Genomic DNA, 23,649 nt, shown 5'->3' on the forward strand with positions numbered 1-23,649 from the left:
CTGCAAAATCACTGGCTTGTGACCAATAAGAACTCAGTGACTACTTTGGGGAGCCGAGTAAAAATGCAGTTGAGTCATATACTCAAAATAACGCTTGCTTTTTTACCGCCTTTTTTAATTCAGCAGTCCAAACTAGTAAAGATACTTAGATTCTCAACTACTACTATCAAATGCCTTACGAAACCTGAATTATTGAAATTTTGTCTAGTCTGTCATGATTCTAAGCTACAGAGGCATCATTGTTTTCTTTACTATAATATTCAGATGTTGCAATAGATTACTTTAACGTTTTGACTGCAACAATTTCCACCGAAAAGATCTAGTAGCCTTAATGTCTTATTAATAATAATATGATAAAAAATATAATCCTTAGTGCACTTTGTGTAATGTCCTTTTAATGGATGCCTCGATTAGCAAAATTGAAGAATGATTATCTTTGTTTTACCTTGGCAATAATGTACGCTTGGTTATCATGATTTTGTAATGCATTCTATACGAGTAGGCTATATACCATAATATCGGGAATTTAATGGTTGTTGTAACTGAGAAAACCAGTTTATAGTCGAATTTGATTTTTCCGGACAAGAATCTAACGATGTATCTCATTGGGTCAGCCAAACGATTTTCGTGAGGCGACGCGACATTTTGTGCACGCGACGTTAATTCGTTTTGTTTGGTACAATTCGGTACCAATCTCAAGCCATCACAATTGCTTAATTTAAGATCTGAGACGAAGAAGTTTTCAAGTTGTTTCTAAATTTGTACATTCGAGGATGCTGAATTTTTTTTTATATTAGTACAACTTCACATAATATTAATTGCTACCATTATAATACCCGCAGACGCCCAGACCTTTTCCCCTCTTAGGCCCCACTCATTGAGTCTGGTCAGTTACCTCAATCACTTTTAATTCTCGCTCGCCAGCGTTGGCGATGGAACTATAAACTCTGCATGCAGAATCATCTGATACTCGATGAGTATAACCATGTACTTTGACATTTATAATTTACGATCTGGGGGTACTTTTACGTAGGCTAATTTTATTGGGTTAATGTAGTACTTAAAAGTACTAGTAGTGTGATGCGATATCAAAGACTATTCGGTAGTACATTAGAATACTTTACGTATCGGAGCATGCAGGACAAAACAAAATATGGACGACCAGTCTGATCAGATAGAGAGAGCGATTGAACGACACTTTGCAAAATTTTACCAGAAAACAACTCTTGAACGTGAGTTTGCCGAGTCAACAACTCTACATGGACCGAGTAATTTTTCCAATGTTAACAAACCATGGTGGGTTCGTCTTCTTTGGGTATTAGTGTTCTTAACCTGTGTAGGGGTGTGCTTGTGGCAGATTTTTCTTCGAGTGGATGCCTACTTACAATTTAATGTCAACACAAAAGTATCGACTCAATACCGGAATGTATTGGAATTTCCAGCCTTTACAATATGTAACTTTAACAGGTATGTTACCATGGTTACCTCTTGTTTAAAACAGTTTCTTTTCTAGAATAATAATTATTTCCAGAATAACGTGAAGTGATCAGGCTATTTATAATAAACATAATTTTTCACCAGATTCGCCGTCGGAAATAATAAAGGAGACAAGTAGAAAAAAGTGATCCCGCCTGGTAATCGAACCCAGGACCTCAGGTTTTACAAGACCTGTGCCTTAACCACTTGGCTACGAGAGCGTCGTTATCAGGCTAGTTGCAATTCGAACCTATAAGCGGTCACTTAAACTGTCCTCATCCTCTTCCAGATTTAGATCATCAGGCTATTGTAGAATATGGCACGCCATAGTGGACAAAACCTCGTAAAAAAACCATTGAGAAAAAACGCTATGAGAAAGAAAAAAACTCTACCGAGAACAATAACTTCACCGAGGATAAAAAAAGATCACCGAGAATAAATTTCGAGTTGGTTCGAGTTGAGTCAAGTTTGGTTTCCTTCGTAGTTTTTATATTGAATGAGCGCAAGAGACTGTGACTGAGAGCAAAGCATTAATAGAGGTTTACTTATAGTATTGTTATTATTACTATTATTATTATTATTATTATTATTATTATTATTATTATTATTATTATTATTATTATTATTATTATTATTACTGTTATTATTATTATTATTATTATTAGTGTTATTATTATTATTATTATTATTATCATTATTAGTGTTATTATTATTATTATTATTATTATTATTATCATTATTATTATTATTATTATTATTATTAGTGTTATTATTATTATTATTATATTATTATTAGTGTTATTATTATTATTATTATTATTATTATTATTATTATTATTATTATTATTATTATTATTATTACTATTATTATTATTTATGTAGTCATATTCTTAATAATTAATTAATTAAATATATAATAAATGTTGTTTATTTATTTAGTTAGTTAGTTAGTTATTCAGAGAAAATAATATTTTACTTTCATGATTATGAATTTGCCTACACACCTGCACCTCGATATCCAGAAAACAATCATCATCACATTGTTCTTATCATGTAATAGATACCAGAAGTCTAAAGTGATTGCGTATTTTGACAACGTTTTTGGCGTTAGCCACAGCATAAGCCCTTCATTCAGTGAATCCAACGAGGGCGGAAGCAGCACCAGTTACCACGCGTCATTTGATTACGACTTGCCTTCAAACATTTTACACCCAAACATGTCCATCAACATGAGTGATTTTCAGCTAAAAACAGGATTCCAACTTGACAATAAGACATTGCTGGAATGCACATGGCGAGGACACAAATGTAATGATCAGGTGAGATTGTTCGTGACGTAATTTTAGTCACTATGAATTTTTGAGACTGAAAATCACACTGAAAACCATTTCAGTAATACTCTAGCCTTTTTCAGCGTTACTCCGGGTATTTTTCAGTGTATATGTATTTGTCAGTGTGGCTATTCCCTGTAGATGTAGTTATGTAACAGGATTAATTACCATAGCGATAAGTGAAAACGATTTTCAATGTATTGCCCTGCACTAGACGTACCTTATAACATGGCACCACTGATTATCAAAGAATAGGCATAAAGACCTGGATCGTAATTTGAAATTTCACATCAATGTACGTTTCATTCACACCCGTACGGTTAGTGTCTTCGAAAAGAGCGGTATTGTATTCAATCTATGATTGCAAACATACACAGACATGAGGCCTGAAAAAAATAACTTGACTTGCCCTTATCGACCGACCCAAAAATCTGAAAAAACACGGTCACGTGTTTGTTTGGTGTGGTTTTTTTTTGTTTTTGTTTTTTTTTTGTTTTTTAATTTGACTATAGGGAAATGTCATATTTTGGTATAAAATATTCAAAATATGTGTTTTATTTATGTTAAAAATCATCAATTTCTTGCAAATTCTGACTCGATTTCTGCATTTGTTTCATTAATTTTGGTAGCGTAAACATACGCTGTAACTTATAACAGGGAAACGTGGGATAGAAATAATGTGTTCAGTTGCGTTTCCTGCATTGATTTGAATCACATTTTCCGTAGTATTTTCGATAAAATACGCACCTGAAGATGCATACATTTGTAAAGGTGTCCTAAAATTCTCTATGCAAAGTATTATGCGTCACATCGAATTTCGCAGAAATTGCAACAACAAAAAATTAAATAAAAAAAGAACTCTTTCAGTACTATTTCAGTGGATTATCTATTGTACAGTCCCAGCAGGGGTTGTTTTAGGGAAACTAAATCAATGAGGTATTCTTCGAGGCATTTGAAGATATAGAGGCAAACTTTGAAGTTGATGCGTTCTCGGGCCATACATACATTCATATATACATATATTTCAGCAGCTTATGGCAGAGAAAATCAACTTGGCAGCCTTGTGTTGGAGTGACTGCACAGTCTGCATGCAGCCGATCAAGATTTTGGCTCCATATTATAAGAAGGCATTACCATAATCAAAGCGCGATAGTACGAGAGCTCTGACAACGGCATGGGGTGTGTCATGGTCAAGAAAACGTTTAATGCGGCGTATGTTGTGAAGTTGAAAACCGATGGATGATATCATCCTGCGACGCGGCAATGAGGTTATACGCGCTCAGAGGGAAATAGTAGTACTATTTCCCGGGGAAGTAGTACTTCCAATAGTACCCCGCTCCCTCATCAACCGGCTTTTTGACTCCAAACGGTTAAAACTATTTTTGGTCACATGATACTCGTTTAACCAATTAATGAACGAGAATATATTAATGAAGGATATAATGACATTTCTTGTGGAGGCTCCAAAGAAACTCCAAAGAAAAATAATGCACTTCCAGCTCAAGCCGTCACGACATGTGTCAGAATTGAAACTTCTTAATTTGGCCTAAATGAGGAAACACAATATTCACAGAATTGCGAGTGCCATTCGTTGACATACTGATCTCTCCGAAGATATGTGATGCGATCAAGCAAAATCAGCCGGAACTCGGAAATATTGATTTTCAGATAATAGCCAAAGAAAGGCATTATTTCCTTTTGTTTCCTCCTGTTTTGGAAATTCTTTAGTTGCTCATATCTTTAGAACTGGTTGCTCAATTTCAATGGGGTTCTCTGCAAAATACAGCTTTGCAAATGTTTTTTTACTGTCCTATAAGGAACTGAAAATTTAATATTTTCGAGTTATTTTCCGACTGATTTTGCTTGATCGCATCACATATTATAACTTTGCTTTGAAAATGCTATAGATGTGATTGTATCATTTTACTCCTTTTGTTTTGTAACACATTTCCACCTCAGTTTCTAATAAACCCGAGTCTCATACAATATTTACCAACACCAGGTGTCATTATCATTTTTTCAGAATTTCACGCATGTCTTTACCCAATATGGTAATTGCTATACCTTTAATAAAAACCAACCATTCCTGAATGCCAATCGTTCGGGCGAAGGAAGCGGACTACATGTACTAATAAACATCCATCAGGTAAAATGCAATCAGTCAATATGAAACGATTAATAACGTTTTCATTAATTATATTTTGCTAAGAAAAACATTGACGTGCATTTGTAGCAAACATACAGCAGCATAATGTACGACGTCCTGGCTTTAATTGATCATGCCGGAGAAAGCCAGGCAGTGGCAGGAACATCAAGGTTGTCCGAATTTGCCCATATTTGGTGTAGTAGGGGTGTTTGATGAAACATTCTCACTGAAACTTTTTCAGGATTCTGACCCCCCTTATTAAGGGTTTATAGCCCTTATTTGTTTTGGTACAATCTACACCCTTAAAAATGGATGAATTTTTCCTGAATTTAAGCCAATTTTGTATTCTCATTTTTTCACAAGTGGTTGAAGTTATTTAAGTAAATTAAGTATTTGTAGGACACATCTACCCCGGGCATTACAGGGAACAATTGACATTCAACCAACCCCTATCATTTGGCTCTAGGGGTGTCTAAACATACCCCCCCTCAAAATGTCTTAAAAAATTGAATTTTTAGTTGATGAATTCAAATGCAAATATAAAAAATATACATCAAAATTTTGAATTTTTGTTGGTGTCATTAGAGTGACCCAACATGTAGCTGTGAGAAACAAATTAGAATATCTTGGGGCGGTGTTGCTTTTTTTAGAAAATACAGTGTTTCTATGTGGTATTTTTAGCAATATTACAAACTGAAAATAGTGTAATATTAATGAAATACGTGATTATTTCAACTACATACTTTATTTAGAGCTGGTTATTAAGTTGTGTTAGGTTTTAAACTTTAATATCATGGATAACAAAAGCAAAATGTTACTAAAATTTAAGTGTTTCTAGATTTTATTCGATCTAAAATGAGAAAAACCTAAAATACTTGGTCAAACACTCGGGAATCAACATATAAATATGAGTTATTATAGACCTTCAAATCAGTTTTTTATTAGTGAAATCATGATGACACTTTGCCTGTTACCGTTCTTTTCGACGCCTAATTTTATTACATGTAGCTGAGGACAGGCAAGTGTCAAAATGATATTCTAGCTTACACATAAGAAGTTGTATGGAACTGAAAGTGCAATGTTTACATTGCTTTTAGGAATCACTACATTAAGATCCATGTATTGTTGTTTTCACGCTGCTTTTGGAAATTTTGATAACGATCGGAGCCTTCTCAAATTGTCACAACGTAGACCATGCCTTATTTGCTTTGTTTTTAACGATTGTAATATACAATATAATTGTAATACAAAAATTATTACCTCATTATACCTCATTCATTCTAGTGAACATTATAGTTAACAAATAATAATTCAAGCAATCCCTATCATTTGGCCTCCCTCAGAACTTCTTTACAATTTTCATTTTTATTAAATGAATTGACAAGCATTCATATAGAATATACATCCAAATTTTGTTTTGTTTTCATCTTCCTCCAAATGAACCAACCTTAGGCTGTAGGCCTAGACTGTGGGAAACAAATCAGATTATCTTTGGATGGTGTTGCTTGGTTTAATAGAAAATTAAGTGTTTCTATATGGTATTTTAGCAAGATCACAAAACTGAAAATCTCCGTTAAGGAAGCACATGTCTTTTAAGGTATTTCTTCATTATAAAGTTGACTAAAGTTACCAAGCTGATAATAAATGGAAAAATAAACATTACTAAACCTTTAAAATGTAGATGTTTCTATATCTCATTTGATTAAACAATCATAAAGCTGAAAGATGTCGTATGTCTTTCATGCTTTATGCCATGTTGCACGTATACTAAAATCGAATGAAAAAGTAGATCTTGAGGTTCATTTGCTTCAGCAACAAGTGTCAACATTATTTTCGAGTTGACTTGACATCTAAAGATCTTGTATGGAGCTGAAAGTGCAAAGTTACATTCCTCTAAGTCATCTACAAATTGTCACAACGTAGATTGGCTGTGCACTCATTTACTTTGTTTACAAATATCACAATCAGCCTATAAATAATATAAAGAAAACAAATTATTACCTCATACTGGTGTTTGAAATACAATTATCGTTGCATTGTTGAAAATGTCTATTAACAAGTTACAAAGTAACCACTAAAGAAAAAAAAAGCAGGATACTCGCAATATTAATTTTGGGTATCTCAAATGGAAATCTGTTACTTTTTGTTGGACATTGCAAAAAAGACAAGATTCTTGGATTTTACTCTCAATCGTCCATTGATATTTCTGATCCTGATAATCATGATAATACAGAACAACTCATCCCAACTTACCCAATATTTTATTGAAAATTATACAATTTTATACCTCAAATATTTCAAGCACAATCTAAGTATTCCAGACAGAATAGATACTTTGATTAAATCATATACGGTCATTTTCACAGTAAAGGGTGTAACTTTTGATTTTTAGGGTCAAAATTTCAAACCACTTAAATATGTTTCTGTTTACTGTAATCATGCATAGAAGCAACTTAAATTCCAGTAAAATAGTGTTTCAAGGCTTAAACCTTTTGATTTCTGATAAAAAATTTGACATTTCCATAACATTTTGATTAAAAACGAAGAAAAAATGTATTTTACATAAGCTCAGAAAATTATGACATGAAAGCTGGAATACATGTGAAATCCCATTCCAAAGTAAGTCAACAGATATAAGTTCAATTTTATACCATGTTTTGCTATGTTTGTACTTGCAATTTTGAACATTTTTAACATCAAGGGTCATTTGCAATGGAAATTTCCCAACCTTAAACATATTTTTTAAGTTTTAATTGGGTTCCTAAAATAATTTGAATGTCTAACTTCATGTACAAATACTACTTGATGAAAGGAACCTCCCAGCCAAGTTTCACAGAAATTTGAGTTATTTTTTTAGAATTGGCAATTCAAGCGATTTGTGTTTCGGAGGCTTCAGTTAACAACACAGGTGATCATAAAAGTAAAATATTTGGCTAACTGCTACAAGTTGACATGAAAAAATAGGTAAAAAATATCACAATTACCAATTTTCATGCTTTGCTTCTAAGTATTGAATTTCAGTTGTGACAAAAATTAAATTATCACAGCAAGTCATTTTTTTGTTTCGGAGGCTTCATGTTAACAATGGTTAAACATTGCAGTAGTAGTTTTTTTGAAAACAACACTGTTGGGATCATCTAAGCTGTTATTTTCTTGTGTGTATTGAATCAATGATTCTATGCGGCAGATATTGTAGATTTATATCATGGTAATTTTTTCACCCATTTGTTATGTATGGTGTTATTTGCATGTGAAGCCTCCGAAACGGGCTTTCTTGGGTATCAGTATATTTTTCAAACATTAACCATAATATCAATTTTTATTTTTATTTATGACATTCTGCACATGTCATGTAACAATTACAATGCAGATATCAATATGGGACACACCAATTTAGATATGCATAGATGATAATTAACCTTATTGTTGTTTCGGAGGCTTCATTTGTTTCGGAGGCTTCAATTGTTAACGGAAAGTTTGTATTGGGTCCCATTTTCAAACGGCGATATATATCTCCACAATTTAAAAACAAGTGACTTGAGGATCTACTTTGCTACATTTTGATAAATAGATTGGATGAGCTCTCTTATTTATATTTGCCCAAGCTTGCTGAACAGTTTGTTTCGGAGGCTTCAAAAAAGTTAACGGAAAATCGGCTCTTTGAAGTCAAGATTTTATAAAAATTTTAAAAGCTTGCAAATCGACTAATTTTTGTTACCCATTTCAAGTTAAGATATCAACTGTTATGAATCAAGAAGAAGTGAAGAAATAACCAAGAATTATGAACCAAAGCTATACCCACAAAGTTTGTTAACAATTGTTAACGGAAAATGAAGCCTCCGAAACGACAAATCTCGAAGTCCGGTTCTCAAAAATACAGGGCTGTTCACAATTAAATCTAATGTGGCAGTGTTTACTGAACATATGACCGTACTTTCAGGATAAGAAAAATTATCCATGAACTAACTGAAGAAAACACAGGGTTTTACAAAAATGTTACTGTTTTTTATAGTTTTTCAAAATGGCAATATTAGGTACATTTAAGCCTGCTAAAACTGAACGCAGTAACTCCTGAAGATGATTATGCTACCCAAGGTAGCTGCTAACTAGATGACTTATGTGGCCAAAAATCATGGAATTCTGTGGCTTTATTAGAACACTACGGATCAAAATGTTAAAAATCCAAAGTTACACCCTTTACTGTGAAAATGACCATACATCAAACATGTTTTACTTCTCAAGTATTTATGATGTCTTGCAGTTATATTATTTCCAGTTCAAATATGCATGCAGAAGCATTCAAAGGTCATTTGTTATCTAGGTTATTTTATTCTCAGGAACAAATAACATATAACAGATATCATGATGTTCCAAGAAGTTCCAAGAAGTTTGCTTTTTAATAAACAAAATATGGATTGGTACCAATCGTTTTAATACAACCTGTATATCTCGCATGTAAATGTAGGCCTATGAATTACATTCCAGACCGATGTCCAAAAATACATTTCTAAAATTTGACCTCTGCATGGCCTTTGACCTGACCCCTGCAAAATGTTCCTCTGGTCATGAGGTTTGTTGTCACTGAGCTTGAGCCCCATACCCCTTACAGATGTCCAGAAAAAGAAATGATAAGATTTGACCCCAGATAACCTTTGACCTGACCCCTGCAAAGTGTTCCAAAATATTCCCCTAGTCATTAAGTTTGTTGTCACAGAGTTTGAGTCCCGTACCACTTACAGATGTACAGAAAATGCATTTCTAAAATTTGACCTCTGCATGACCTTTGCCCTGACCCCTGTAAAATGTTTCCCTGGTCATGAGATTTGTTGTCACCGAGTTTGAGCCCCATACCCCTTACGGATGTTCAGATAATGCAATTATAAGATTTTACCCCCTTAATGACCTTTGACCTCAATTCTTTGTTCAGCTTTTAGACATTAGCTAAAGCCGATGCAGGTATTCACGTGACGTCATTGTGTTATGTAATTTGTGGAAGAAGAAGCATTTTTATTGAAAATCACATTTTGGTCATAATGACCTTTGGGTGACCTTTGACCCTGAGTTGGTCATGTAACATGTGTGCTCCCACCCATTGGTCCTTGTGACCAAATATGGTTACATTAGCCTATAGCATATGGCTACGATGGCTCATTACAAGTTTGACAGAAGAAAGAAAGGAGAACTGTCCAAAAACAGTACAATCGCAAGGAATAAAATCCTGGTTTGATTTAGTGAATACTTCAGTATTTATAAGGCAGTTGCAGTTCAAGCAGTATAGCATGAAATTGAAGATCATAGGCCTACTAGAACTACATTCTATGGCTAAGATTCTTGGGCACTTGCAGTATAGTGTTTCTAGAATAATTATTTGTGAATGTAAACTGTGATCCAATTTATTTGAAATGATTAACTTACTCCTTTATAAACTCTTGTGATTTATGTTAGTTATCAGCTATTATCACAGTAGCCAACTAATATCCTATAGTTTCTTACTCACAACATTGAGGGCGTTTAGTCATACTTTTTATTAATATATAAAAACAATATAATGATATAATTAAAAAATGCATACACAATAGGCCTGCATAATGGACCTACATTTATATTGCAATTTTGTTCATCATGGTTTATCACAAGGTAGTCTTGTATTCAGTATTTCTGTTTTGTATTTTACTCAGAGAGCTAAATATGAATTGTTTTGTATTTAGAAACACTTCTGCAGACTTGACATGATTCTGTTTAGAAAAATCTAAAACAATGTCACCATATGAAAACATTTTAAGCATTTTAAGACTAAAAATAGAATTGTCACATTCAGTTTCCTCCAATTTTTAGACTTACAATATAATTTTCAAGAAATTTATAAGGCGAAAATACTGTCTAGAAACACCAATTTTATGCAAATTCGTTACACCGCCCGAATCTACCATTTATTGTTTGGAGTAGACCAATATAGCCTCAACATTTTGACATTAAAAAAAATCAATATTTAAGATGTATATTTTCATAAAAGGGCTTTAAAATTACCCTTTTTTTACATTTTTTTTTAATGCTAAAGAGGGGTAACATTGATGACCCCCTCCTGAAAACCCAAGACCCCAATCATTGCAATTTTAAGTTCTATATTACAAATAAACTATGCTCTTGACAAATATTTCAAAATAAAATCCAATCGAGAAGTTGCTGATAGAAAAATAACTTCATAAACTTTGCCATTTTTCAACTGTTTTCACAGCAATTTACCTGTGTCAAAAGCCCCAAATTAGGGGGTACCCATATCTCCCTACCCAGGGGGGTCAGGTGGGTCTAGTCTGGCATGTGAAAATATGTCATCCAGTACATCAATCTTACAAAGTGTGAACCGATTTGGCCAACCTTCATGTTCCCAGATTTTGTCATATTGCCTGGATCTCTCTGGCATGGACAATTAACTCACCAACATAAAGCTTATACATGTATTCACCGATTTAGGTACTCAATAAAATCAGAGATAACAATTAAGCTCATCGTAAAAAACAAGATCAGCTTCAGAAACATACGTCCTTATGAGGACAATGAAAATGACTCCTTTTTTGAGAAAATAAGTTGTTTAAAATTGATATTCCGCAAAACCCAAATGTAAGCGGTGAGTTCCTTCGAACGAGACAGATTTCACCTAGAAAAAACTGTGATGTCATGAAATGAAGTGTGCCAGCTTTGAGAGAATGGACTGTCAACATTCTCAATGCACAGAACGTATACTGTTTTTGTTATCAGAAAAAACTCTTTATTATATATTAGTAAATTGTGATATTACAATTCATATGTTTATCAACATGATGAGAAATATTTGGACTAATTAATAGAAAATATTTTGATAAATGTTACCGTAAGAGCTTAGAATTTGAGCGTGACATGTCAATATTGTATTTATTATTAAAATAAACAATTTCGATGGCCCGGGAGCTAACCTTTTGTTGTCCATTCCCAATTTATCGTGATGAAGGTCGCGCATTTATACATGAATGAACATGAAAAGAGCTCTATGGCTCATGTTATGTGTTATGTACTACTCGTGAACATAAAAATTATAGTGTCCTCTTCATTTACTCACGTCATCAGCCCGCTGCCTTGAAAATCAATTTTGCTTCGAACGTGAGGAGGACCCGTACGAACCCGCATTTTACCAACACAATTTCTCTTTTTTCATGAGAAATAGATATGCCCCTGACAATCAAGTACATATAATGTGAGATATATAATCTTTTAACTGAAATATATCATTTTTGATGCCGTAGAAGCCTAATTACTTTCCAATATCTGAATGATTTGATCACAAAAATAATTATTAAATGATATAATTTTGATGGCGTAAAGAACTCGGGTAATTGGCTACAGATTTCTATATGATACAATTAAAATGAGTTGTTATGTTAATATTATAGTGAATAATTTAACATTATACTGAAATGACACATTTTGGCACATTTTCACTTTGAAAGGAAGAATATTATGAGGCTTTCAGTGGGTTTCCAGAGGCAGGGATTAAAGTGCTCGTTCACAATTCAATTGACATACCGCGGATTGAATCACTGGGGACTGCCATTCCCCCTGGATATCACGCCTTCATGGGAATTAGAAAGTACGAGGTAAGTGCATTATTGAATGCAATATTGAAATAATATATATGGCATGGTGAGTATGCAATTTTGGTAGGGTAGGTATGTGCCTCACTTACCCACACGATTCCGGTCGCATAACATTTTAATTGAACCCATCGATGTACCTTACGCCACGCCCTTAATACCCCGTAAATATAAACCAAATGGGCACAGTTAATTACCTAGTTCACAGAAATTGTTGGCACATTTCGCCATAGGCCTTCAAACACCTATGAAGGCCTATGATTTCGCACACTATGGTACTATTGGTCGGAAAACAATTGACTAAATTTGGAAACAATGACCCATTATACAGATGCCCAAAAGTGCGACCCATGTTTGCGACTCGTCCCAGTATGGTCTATAGTAAATGCACGTTAAAACAATGCAGTAGACATGACCGGGGGGGGCACTCGACTTTGGAAGTGACGGGGATGTGCGGACAGCAGTTCGAAACTAGGGGTCTTTCGGTGAGAGCCTAGACACCGAAAAAGGGGGGTCTTTCAGTGAGAAGGTTCCAAAAAGGGAGTCTTTCCATGAGACTGGGGAAATTCTGAACAAAAAATTCTGAAAAAAATTGGGTCAAGATATAAAAGTTGATAAAACTTTGAAAAAATTGAAAAATTTGAAAATTTTTGAAAATTTGAAGGAAAATTATTTTAAAAAATGGGGTCATTCAGTGAGAGATTATCAGAGTTTTCCCCAAAAATTTTGAAAAAAAGGGGGTCTTTTGGTGACAGGAAAACAAACAAGGGGGTCATTGGGTGAGAGGGAGTACAGTAAAACAAAAAGGGGGTCATTGGGTGAGAGCGAGCTGAAAAATGGGGGTCAATGTGGCCGCACATCCCCGTCACCGATTTTTAGTAAGTGCAACTTTCAGACTGCACCATATGTATTTAGCCACTTTAACTAAACGCAACAACGGGTGTGATATTGTAAATAGCACCATAAACAAAATAGGCTAAATCAATTGTACATTTGTTTACTTTTTTATTTGACACAAGCAAGGCTCTTGTGAAGCTTATTTCCATTAGGGTACATTTGAACTGAACTTAATCCACATTATGTTGCCAGTTAAATACTGGATAGAGGGACGGTAGGCTTTATACATGTGAATCGGCATTCGTCAGTAAATGTCGACGGATAATTCAAATTTTATATCATTTTTCAGTATGAAAATTTACCACCTCCCTGGGGTGTTTGCAATAGACATAGAGTCCTAAAGTACCAGACAAACTACACCTATAGTGGCTGTTTACTTGAATGCAAATTGAAGTACTACATAAAAGGCTGTACATGTAAACCTCTTGGGTGAGTTATACTGCTAATGGCTTATTGACTCTACGCGGGATTCGCATCGTCATCATCATCATCATCATCATCGTTGTCGTTGTCGTCGTCATCGTCGTCATCATCATCATCGTCGTCGTCATCATCATCATCATCATCATCATCATATCTTCATCATTATCATCAGAATAGGGACCGTTCCAGTGGCGTAGCCAGGATTTTGGAACCGAGGGGGCACAACTTGTAAATGTACCGACGGAAATATGTGATTTGTTGACCCAAACTTTTTTGCATGGTTTGAAAAAATGAAGAGCACAAAAAAAAAAAAAGGATTATAGGCGGTACCAACATAAAAACACAAATTTTTTATGTAAAATTCAATTTCATTCACAATTTTTCATCATTTTTTTTATAAAACATAGTCTATTGTTAACCCAGTTTTTTTTTTTCACCAACGCCTTCCGTCTACCGACGGCCTTATATGAAGCGACGGCCATGACGACCGGCATGACCGGTAAAAGTTCAACTTTTCATTTTGTTCCTTTCTTAGGTTTCAGATCACTGTTTCTTTAATTCTCAGCCGATTTCAATAAATGTGGTCTTAAATTAGGGTTTTTAACTCTGTTTATATATTTTGTGTTACTCCCCCATTGGATGTTGTGTCATATTTTCCCTGTTTGTAACTTAAATTAGAGGTAAAGAATACAGTTATTGTCTGCTTATTTACTTTTGACATAGGTGTTTTTGTTTGGGATAACGGGCTGAACATAACTGGTAAATTCATTCTTTTGCGTACAGTATATTCTACAGGCCATTAGGAATCAGACAAATTAGTTTGACCTATCCGTGATATACGGGTCTTGAGTTATTACAGTTTAGCAGACAGTTCAAATCTGAACTTTCGCACTCTACAGGTATCAAAACCTAACAATTGCTTTAGTTTAACCAAATGTTTCCATGTATATAGGTATCCTGGAGATGTAAGAGCTTGTGACTCGGATGAGCTATCGAATTGTATCAAAAATGTGACAAGTAAGATTTAGCCTCTATCTCTTGTTTAATGTTCTAAACACGGGTGATGGGATTTGTGTATATACAGACCAATCTTGGGAAATGTTACAGTTGACGTTACTTTTGATATTTATTTGTGGTTATCATAGATGAACAACATTTTAAGGGTTTTTTTATGTTCCTGTCCCATATTACCCGGTGTTCCCCAAATTATCATGTAAAATATGAAAAAAAAATCTTCAGAAAACGCAAAGACACTAAATATTGTTTACAAAATGCGTGTGCATTTTATTGTATATGAGCTTGGAACAGTCTATGGTTTTCCCATGGATTAGCATGTTTCCCTCCACTTTTAGGATTCTTTTTTATATTTGAGCGTGACCAACAGTTAAAAAATACATCGCCGGCAGTTCGCGTTCGTTGCCAAATTGAACGAGGTTGGCGTATTGGCCACCGTCGTCTAACGATTATCATAATCTTGTATAAGGTAATAACGTCAACAACTATGGTCTTGCAACACAAGATCCATCTTTTGTTTTTCATGTTGCAGAAAGGTATAGAGCAGGTAACTACCCGTCTTGTGACTGTCCCATTCCGTGTAGTTTTTCTGACTACGGCTGGTCAATTTCCTATGCTGCGTACCCGAATCAAGATGCAGCAAATGGCACGCTGAAGTTGTATTCTGTAAGCGAGGAATACCTCAGGTAAGCAATGCCAACTCATCAGTACCGCCATGGATTTGGAAAATCGTTGATAATCGTTGGCAACCCCAAACCTAATTGGAAGGAATGTTGCTTCTCCTACAACAGGGCGAACTCTATGACAAGCCCCAGTTATAGGACTGCTGCCGATATATCTGGGTGAAATAAAGCGGAAAACCTTTTTGAATACAAATACACCCATTGGTCATGTTGGACAAAGTATGTCCTACAATAACAGGAGAGAAAGCATCACAACAAATGAGGGTGTAGTACTAGAGGAGGTAGATGACTTCAAATACCTAGGCGCTTAGATGAAAAGCACAGAAAGGGATGTAAAGTTACGTAAAGCAGCAGCATGGAGGGCGTGCAGTAAACTTAAGAAAATCTGGAGGTCAACTCTTACCAGGAGTTTCAAACTTCGAATCTTTGCTGCAACAGTGGAGTCGGTGCTGCTTTATGGATGCGAAGCATGAACCATCACCCCTAAACTTGCAAAGGGTCTGGATGGCTGTTACACCCGCATGCTAAGAATTGTTCTGAATGTGCATTGGAAGGAACATATGTCCAATGCAGAGCTATATGAAGATCTTCCCAAAATAAGCCACAAGATCAGGGAAAAAAGAACCCGGTTTGCTGGCCACTGTTCCATAAGTTAGAGCCCGCATCAAAAATGGTTCATTGGATACCCAAGCATGGGAGGCGGAAACCTGGAAGACCAGCTCTGACCTACATTGGCATTCTGGAAACTGGACTGGAGGCAGCAGACTTCAAGACAGCAATGTAGGACAGGAAGTTGTGAAAAGCCATCACAGTTCGAGGACACCACTAGTAAGCAAGGTCATGTTGGTATATAGGTACTTGGAATGTATAAGACTTTCTATGAAGAATGAAATGTGCAGCACCATAATGCGTTACACATACTCCAAACCCAATAGTGCCTTCATTAGAACTACGTAGGCAATTTATACAGGCGTCACTATTATTCTAAACAAATCAGCCCAGCGCACAGCAATTTGCATACCAACCATCATACAAGTCATGTCCCATCCAAATTTCAGCTTCGTCTGACGACGACAAATTCTACTACCAACTACAACAGACAAGCTGCAACACAAAAGTAAAATTGCCTACATCCTAATAGATAGACGACGGACAAGTAGTGATATGGCTAGAAGTTTTCTCTGTGCGGATGTAAGTGTTTGGATCACTGATACTTGCCAACATCAAACTGAAACTTAAACTGAAACCAAAGACGATACAGCTCAACAGATATGTCATTCAAAACTGAAGGATGCCAACATCAGAGTTACGAAATCAAATCGGTGGAAGATCTGAGCCTCTGCTAAATATAACAGACACGACACAATGGGTAAAAAGTAAAATACGTAATGTGAAAAAATAAAAATCAATGTGACAGACATTTCAAATGACGTAAGCTTCAAACCTCATGGCTTACCAGTGAAATTCTGAAACTCTATGATGTGATTAAATAAGCAGAAACAAACATAAATTGATCTGTGACAAATCCAATAGAAGCAGACACACTACCTAAACAGGGAAATAAAGAGGTCCAAACCGTACAAAGAACGGTGGATCAGAAAAGGGGGTAAATGAATACCACCAAACTTCAAAATTAGGCCATGTAGACAGGTCTACCAAAATCAAGGCAGGCAAAGTGATCACCTAGGAGAAGAGGTCAAAGATTGACGAAACTATACAGACTTATGATAATGCCCGGACCAGTGTTTTTCAATCCATACCCATCACTCAAACAAATGACATAGAACCGGAAAAGGCTATGAAGTGGGAACAGAGCGATTCCAAGATCGAAAGTTTTAATTTTTAAACAAACTACAAAGGAATCAGCCTACTAAGCCTGTCAGGTAACATGTAGTATATTACTTGCAGACTGTAACCCAGTTAATTTACACAGACAAGTAATTGAAAAGTGAACAAAAATCCGGACACATTCGTGTCTCTGCTACATCGACTATCAGAAGGCCTTCGACACAGTTTGGCAAAAACGGCTTGTAGACAGCTAGTTAGACATCTAGGTTACGCTAAAAGCATTATCATCATCATCATCAGTCGGCTGCGGAGCAGGCGATTACAAGCTTTCTCCAACTAATGCGATCTTGGGCAGCGAAACAATTTTGTTTGGCTGCAGCATCCCTTCAGTATCTCCCAGGAGGTGCTGGACATACTGTAAGTACAGTGTGCGCGGCCGTCCTGGTTTCCTCTTCCCATGTGGTGGAATATAAAGCGCATAATTATTCTTTTTTTATTTTATTTATTTATAAAAGCATTATACAAGAGCTCCAAACATGTAGTGAGAGTGATCACGATATTACCTGTGTACTACATGACTGCTGCGTAATATATCAGCTGGAAAGAAAATAACTTCAACATCATTGGAGCTAACCATCAGCTCATCAATAAATAAAACACATACATTATGCATTAAGCTATAATACAAGGTTTAACAATTGAATACATGAATACAAAACCCACCCAAATCCATTTTAATTCCTTCAGTTTAATAGATTTACCTGGTCAATATGGTAAGTTTTACGTGCAAATGAGTGGGTTAAACTGTATTAGGTATGACGATTAGCATTTCGGGGACTTCGTGGGGGTTCATTTTAAATGCTGGACTTGGGTGCTTTTTTGAATCATATACAAAGACAACAATGTTGGAATGATATTACCACTAGTAAGATAATACAAAATAAAGCACACAAGTATGTATGTTGATAAGCATACTGCCATGTAATATAAACCACACACTTTCCTTGATTAACTCCATTTTTTGTTTCTAAAGTCACTCACCAGCAATGAATGTGTTACAAGTTATTCTTTTTTATACATACTGGATTTCAATCAATATGTTACAAGACTCAAATCCTGGACTTGGGTGGTTCTTTCATACATGCTATTTTTCACATGCTCAATAGACACAGTGGATGAATTTGAGTTGATCTTACATACATACGACAGGCCTATGTATAGCAACAATGTCCCATGCTTAACTCGATTTGGCCAAAGTATGGACTTGGGTGGGTTTTGTATTCATGTATTAAATTATAACATCTGTTTTGCTTCGAAGACATTGTTTCAATGGTCGAAACAGAGGAAGACCTGCAAACCTTGGTAACCGAAGTCTACGGGAAAGTAAGATATTTGGATTTACAATCAACATCAGCAAATGAAAGGTTCAAATGATAAGCAAAGATAGCCATCCAGTGTCAATTTATATTCATGAAGAATGAAATAACAATAACAAAATAATAACAAGATTTGTACCTGAATCATGTAAATTGCAGAAACAATTTCGTATCTTTGGATGTGTATTATGAAGAGTTGAATTACCAGCTGAATGAAGAAACAGAAGCAATGCCGTACTCCAGTTTGATTAGTAAGAGCAAAAATATCGTCGTGACTTAAATCATAATAGAGAGTTTGCGAAATGAAGTTTGACAATTTACTTCGACTGGAACTGCAACTTCAAAAATATCGATTGAATTTCTTGCTCAAATTTACTCCAACGCGAACGTATGATTGTCACAACGGTATTTTCGAATTGCCAAAGAGGGCTCTTTTCACTTGCACAATTCCCCTCCTTCTCAATCTCTCTCCCCTTCCCCTCCTGTTTCCCCTCCCCTACCTTCTCCATATTTTCCCCTCCCTCTCCCCTCTATCTGTACTCGCTCTCTCAAACTTGACCTCTTCCTATAATACCCCACTCGCACTCCTGTTTCCCCCTCCCCAGTAACGTTGTCAGGGTTTTTCTGTTAGGAGGGCGTGGGGCGATTCTCAAAGGGAAACATGTTTACAAAAAATGGGCAAAATATGGCAGAAGAAGACCTAAAAGCGTAAAATATCACGACGGCCAGCATCCAACAGGACAGGGTCAAGAAGGAAGGCAAGAATGTCCCATGGGGGAGCTGCCCCCCCCCCCCCCCCCCCTTGGCTACCGTCAATGCGCCTTCCTGTCCACTTCCAATACCCTCCCTCTTCTCCTTCCTACCCCCCTCTTACCAGGCACAACCTATGACATATCATATTTAAAATGTTATGCATCTGCTTTACTCTTCCAGAAGTATAGTACACTGCTTGCTGAAGTAAAACCAGGCCATTTTTACGGGAACTTAATCCCCTTGAAGTGGAAGTCATGTCAAAACATTGTTTCGCAAACTGATTTGGCGAACATGATGAGCACACACACACAACTATATACCAAGCGTGACGTTTGGAACAAAAATTTATTTGAATCTAATTCATTCAGTAATTTTCAGCAATATGTAGCATGTTTTTTACCCAAACCAAATTAGATTTCCAATAATTGGTCTATTAACTAGACAATACATAGGAGGTAATTATCTAGTCTATAAGGAAATATGCAAAACTATTGTTCTTAAATTGACGTATTTTCATCATAATTTACGGCACACTATAGATTCTCGCGTTAACTTCTTCTTTCAGCGGCTTTAATGGCAGAGCAGTTTTGAATACATAATCTATATAATAATACTGGTAGTCTGTGTCATTTTGGCGTCATACGGGGTCACCCAGGGGTCATCTAAGGTCAAATAACTTAAAACTGTCGTATGAGAGAGAAACTTGGTGTGTGCAGTCAACATTTAGAGTCAAATTTTTGGAAGGTCATTTTGGGGTCATCTGGGGTCACCCAGGGGTCATCTGAGGTCAAATGACTTAAAACTGTCGCATGAACATGAAACTTGGTGGGTACATTCAACATTTAGAGTCAAATTTTTGGAAGGTCATTTTGGGGTCATCCAGGGTCACCCAAGGGTCATCTGAGGTCAAATTCCTAAAAACTGTTGTATGTGCATGAAACTTGGTGGCTACAGTCAATAATTAGAGCCAAATTTTTGGAAGGTCATTTCGGGGTCATCCGAGGTCGTCCAGTGGTCAGGTGAAGTCAAATTAGTAAATACTGTCGTATGGGCATGAAACTTGGTGGATACAGTCAATATTTAGAGCCAAATTTTGGGGTCACCAGGGGTCATATGAGGTCAAATAAGTAAAAACTGTCGGATGGGCATGAAACTTGATGGGTACAGTCACCATCAGCCAGGTAATCGCGCCCAGCCGAGAACCGCCTAATACGGGTAACCGCCTAGTCCTCTATAATCCTCTAAACGTTAAAGTTTGTGGTTTCAAACTTCATTTTGCAAATTCTCTATTAATAGATTTTCGTCCCTTTGTGAAATTCGTGACTGTATAATCATTTCTAAACTTTTTAGCAGATTAACAGTAACTGCTAAAACTTTTTCATGATAAAACGCTATAGGCGTAGGATGTACAAGCCGAAGGCTTTTCATTTAAGACTTCTAACACGATTTACATGGCCTAGTAGTAGTAATATGAAGTTGCGATTATATGTTTAAATTTTCACGATGACACCAACAAGTCATGTGGCCGAGCGGTCTAAGGCGCTGGTGATATGTCGACACTGTATACATGATAGCGGCGCAGTGCAGCGTGGGTTTGAGCCCCACCTCTGCCGAACTAAATCTCCTTTTTTTTTAATTTCATAAATGTTAGGGAAATGTGGCTGGGAGAATTTATGTATGACGAAGAGTGGTGTGGCTCAGCGGTATGGGCTGTGACTCATAATCAGAGGGTTGATATTTCGAGTCCCAGCCAGCGGTGCCATCGTTATGTGCATTTAGACAGGACCCTTGAACTCTATTACCGGCATAATATATAACGTTGTGAAGATACAAACAGACTCAAAAGAACTGACATTTTGCTTGACAAAACCAAGTGAATTTTTACTTACTACAATATTTCGTCCTTCGCATCGGAGGACTGCATCAAAAAAAAAGATTATGAAGAACTGTGTATTCTATTTTATTATTTTTATAGGTGACATTGGCGGACAAGTTGGTCTATTTCTTGGCGCAAGTGCCATAACTATTGGAGAGATGCTCGAGTATTTAGCAAGGCGAATAAAGAAGTTGTTTGAAGGCAATAAAAGTGATAGAAGACAAACTAACACCGATGGCAACCATACGACCGTGCCTCTCAAGTAGTTATTCCGCAGATTAGAGACACAATCGAGCCCAAGGTCATAAAAGCAACACAATTGACACTTACACTCCTTATTGGGTTCTTCATTAGGAAAAACCTATTAGCCAAAATAGCGTTTTTCGGCCATTTTCCTATGGGATTTTTTAAATTTTCAGATCGATTGCACGGGCCACGGGCTACACCCCACCGTGCCCCTATGACGCTACGCCACTGTTGATACGCATGGCAGAAGTAATCCCACCCCATCAATCATGTTGATACGCATGGCAGAAGTAATCCCACCCCATCAATCATGTTGATACGCCTGACAGAAGCAATCCCACCCCATCAATCATGTTGATACGCATGACAGAAGCAATCCCACCCCATCAATCATGTTAATTGATATAAGTCCCTTAGGATTTGTTTTCTATACTCATGTTGTCGGTCGTACATACTTCGCCAACATAATCCGCAGTATCACATATATGCAGATGACATACAGATTTATCTGTATCGACTACTGTGCGCAACCTGGGTGTCAATTTTGACAAAAATATGACCTTGTCTCAGCATATCACCAGTTTGAGTCAATCCATTAACCCTAACGCCCCAGTTGCTTTTTGGCGAGGGGGAAGGAAAGAAGGAGGAAAGAAAGAAAGAAGAAGAAGAGAAAACTTTTTTCTCGGGTGCGGTTTTGAACCCCCGACCCTTCGGGTGCCACGCCCGTGCACTGGCCTACCTTGCCACGGGGGAATAGCATCACGTGGGATACCTGCTTGTGCCTACGCTTTCTGAATTGAGGTTTTTTGATGTTTAGTAAGGTTAGGGTTAAGGTAAACATATAGGAGGAAAATTAAGGTGTTATTAGCCCTAACGTCCCAATTGCTTTTTGGCGAGGGGGGAGGAAAGAAGGAGAAAAGAAAGAAAGAAGAAGAAGAGAAAACTTTTTTTCTCGGGTGCGGTTTCGAACCCCCGACCCTTCGGGTGCCACGCCCGTGCACTGGCCTACCTTGCCACGGGGGAGTAGCTTGCCCGGCCAAGCTTTCCGTCCCCATATGACTGTTCGCATGATGACGCAATAGCATCACGTGGGATACCTGCTTGTGCCTACGCTTTCTGAATTGATCAGGTTTTTTGATGTTTAGTAAGGTTAGGGTTAACTGGCAAATTCGTAATATTTACAGGATTTGCAGATTCATAGATTTTGATACTTGTGCTAACATTGTTAGATCTCTCATCATCTCCCGTCTAGACTGCTGCAATCTTCTGTTAAATGATATCAAACAAAAAGGTCTGAATCGTTTACAGAGGCTCCAAAACAAATGTGTCCGGCTGATTTACCAACAACCAAAATCTTGCCATATCACCCCTTTGCTCACTGACTTGCACTGGCTCCGTATTAAAGACTGCATCAAGTTCTAACCTCTCATGTGTGTATAAGTCACTGAATAGACTCTGTCCCCAGTACCCGTTCTTGTCACAACTTGAACCTTGAGGTCCCTAAGCCACACATAAATGTGCTGGAGACAGGGTCTTCTCAGTGGTTGGCCCCAGAGCTTGGAATAATCTCCCAAATCACATTCGTAATTCTCCAACAGTTGAAACCTTCAAATCTGCTCTCAAAACTCATCTGTTTCAGATTTCCTATGTTTAGTTTTTCTTGTTTTTTGCTTCTTTTTTTTTTTTATTGCGCTTTGAATCTACGCCACATTTCGCCATACTGCATTTTAGAAACGCTTGCTGTTAGAATAAGAAAAATTTTAATTGTAATTATTGCACAGGTCACGGCAGGTTTTTCAAATAAATATTTTCTGTGTAAAAACTGTACCATCAGATAGGTAATGGAATATATGAATATTAACTGTACATCTATCATAACAATTTTTGATAACAACTTGCGTCACAATTGATCTAGTATAGAAGGTAGAGAATTTATTTCAATCTTATATACGCCATTTTTTTTTTGGAATTAACTGAAAATAAAATTGTTTAATGTAGAATTGACATTAGACCCC

The 23,649-nt window shown here is 36.4% G+C and overlaps 1 protein-coding gene across 1 annotated transcript; it reads left to right on the plus strand.

Annotated features, from left to right (window-relative positions):
- Positions 1–1,108: 1,108 nt before the first annotated feature.
- On the plus strand, positions 1,109–21,758 carry LOC140161103 (acid-sensing ion channel 5-like). Its single transcript, XM_072184495.1, has 9 exons — positions 1,109–1,467; positions 2,537–2,795; positions 4,831–4,953; positions 12,435–12,581; positions 13,765–13,904; positions 14,851–14,915; positions 15,445–15,598; positions 18,919–19,010; positions 21,488–21,758. Exons 1-9 carry the CDS (start codon positions 1,154–1,156, stop codon positions 21,652–21,654), a joined length of 1,461 nt encoding a protein of 486 aa, XP_072040596.1. The 5' UTR covers positions 1,109–1,153; the 3' UTR covers positions 21,655–21,758.
- Positions 21,759–23,649: the final 1,891 nt, after the last annotated feature.

The sequence above is a fragment of the Amphiura filiformis genome, chromosome 9 (genome assembly GCF_039555335.1).
Source record: "Amphiura filiformis chromosome 9, Afil_fr2py, whole genome shotgun sequence".
NCBI classification, from domain to species: Eukaryota; Metazoa; Echinodermata; class Ophiuroidea; order Amphilepidida; family Amphiuridae; genus Amphiura; species Amphiura filiformis.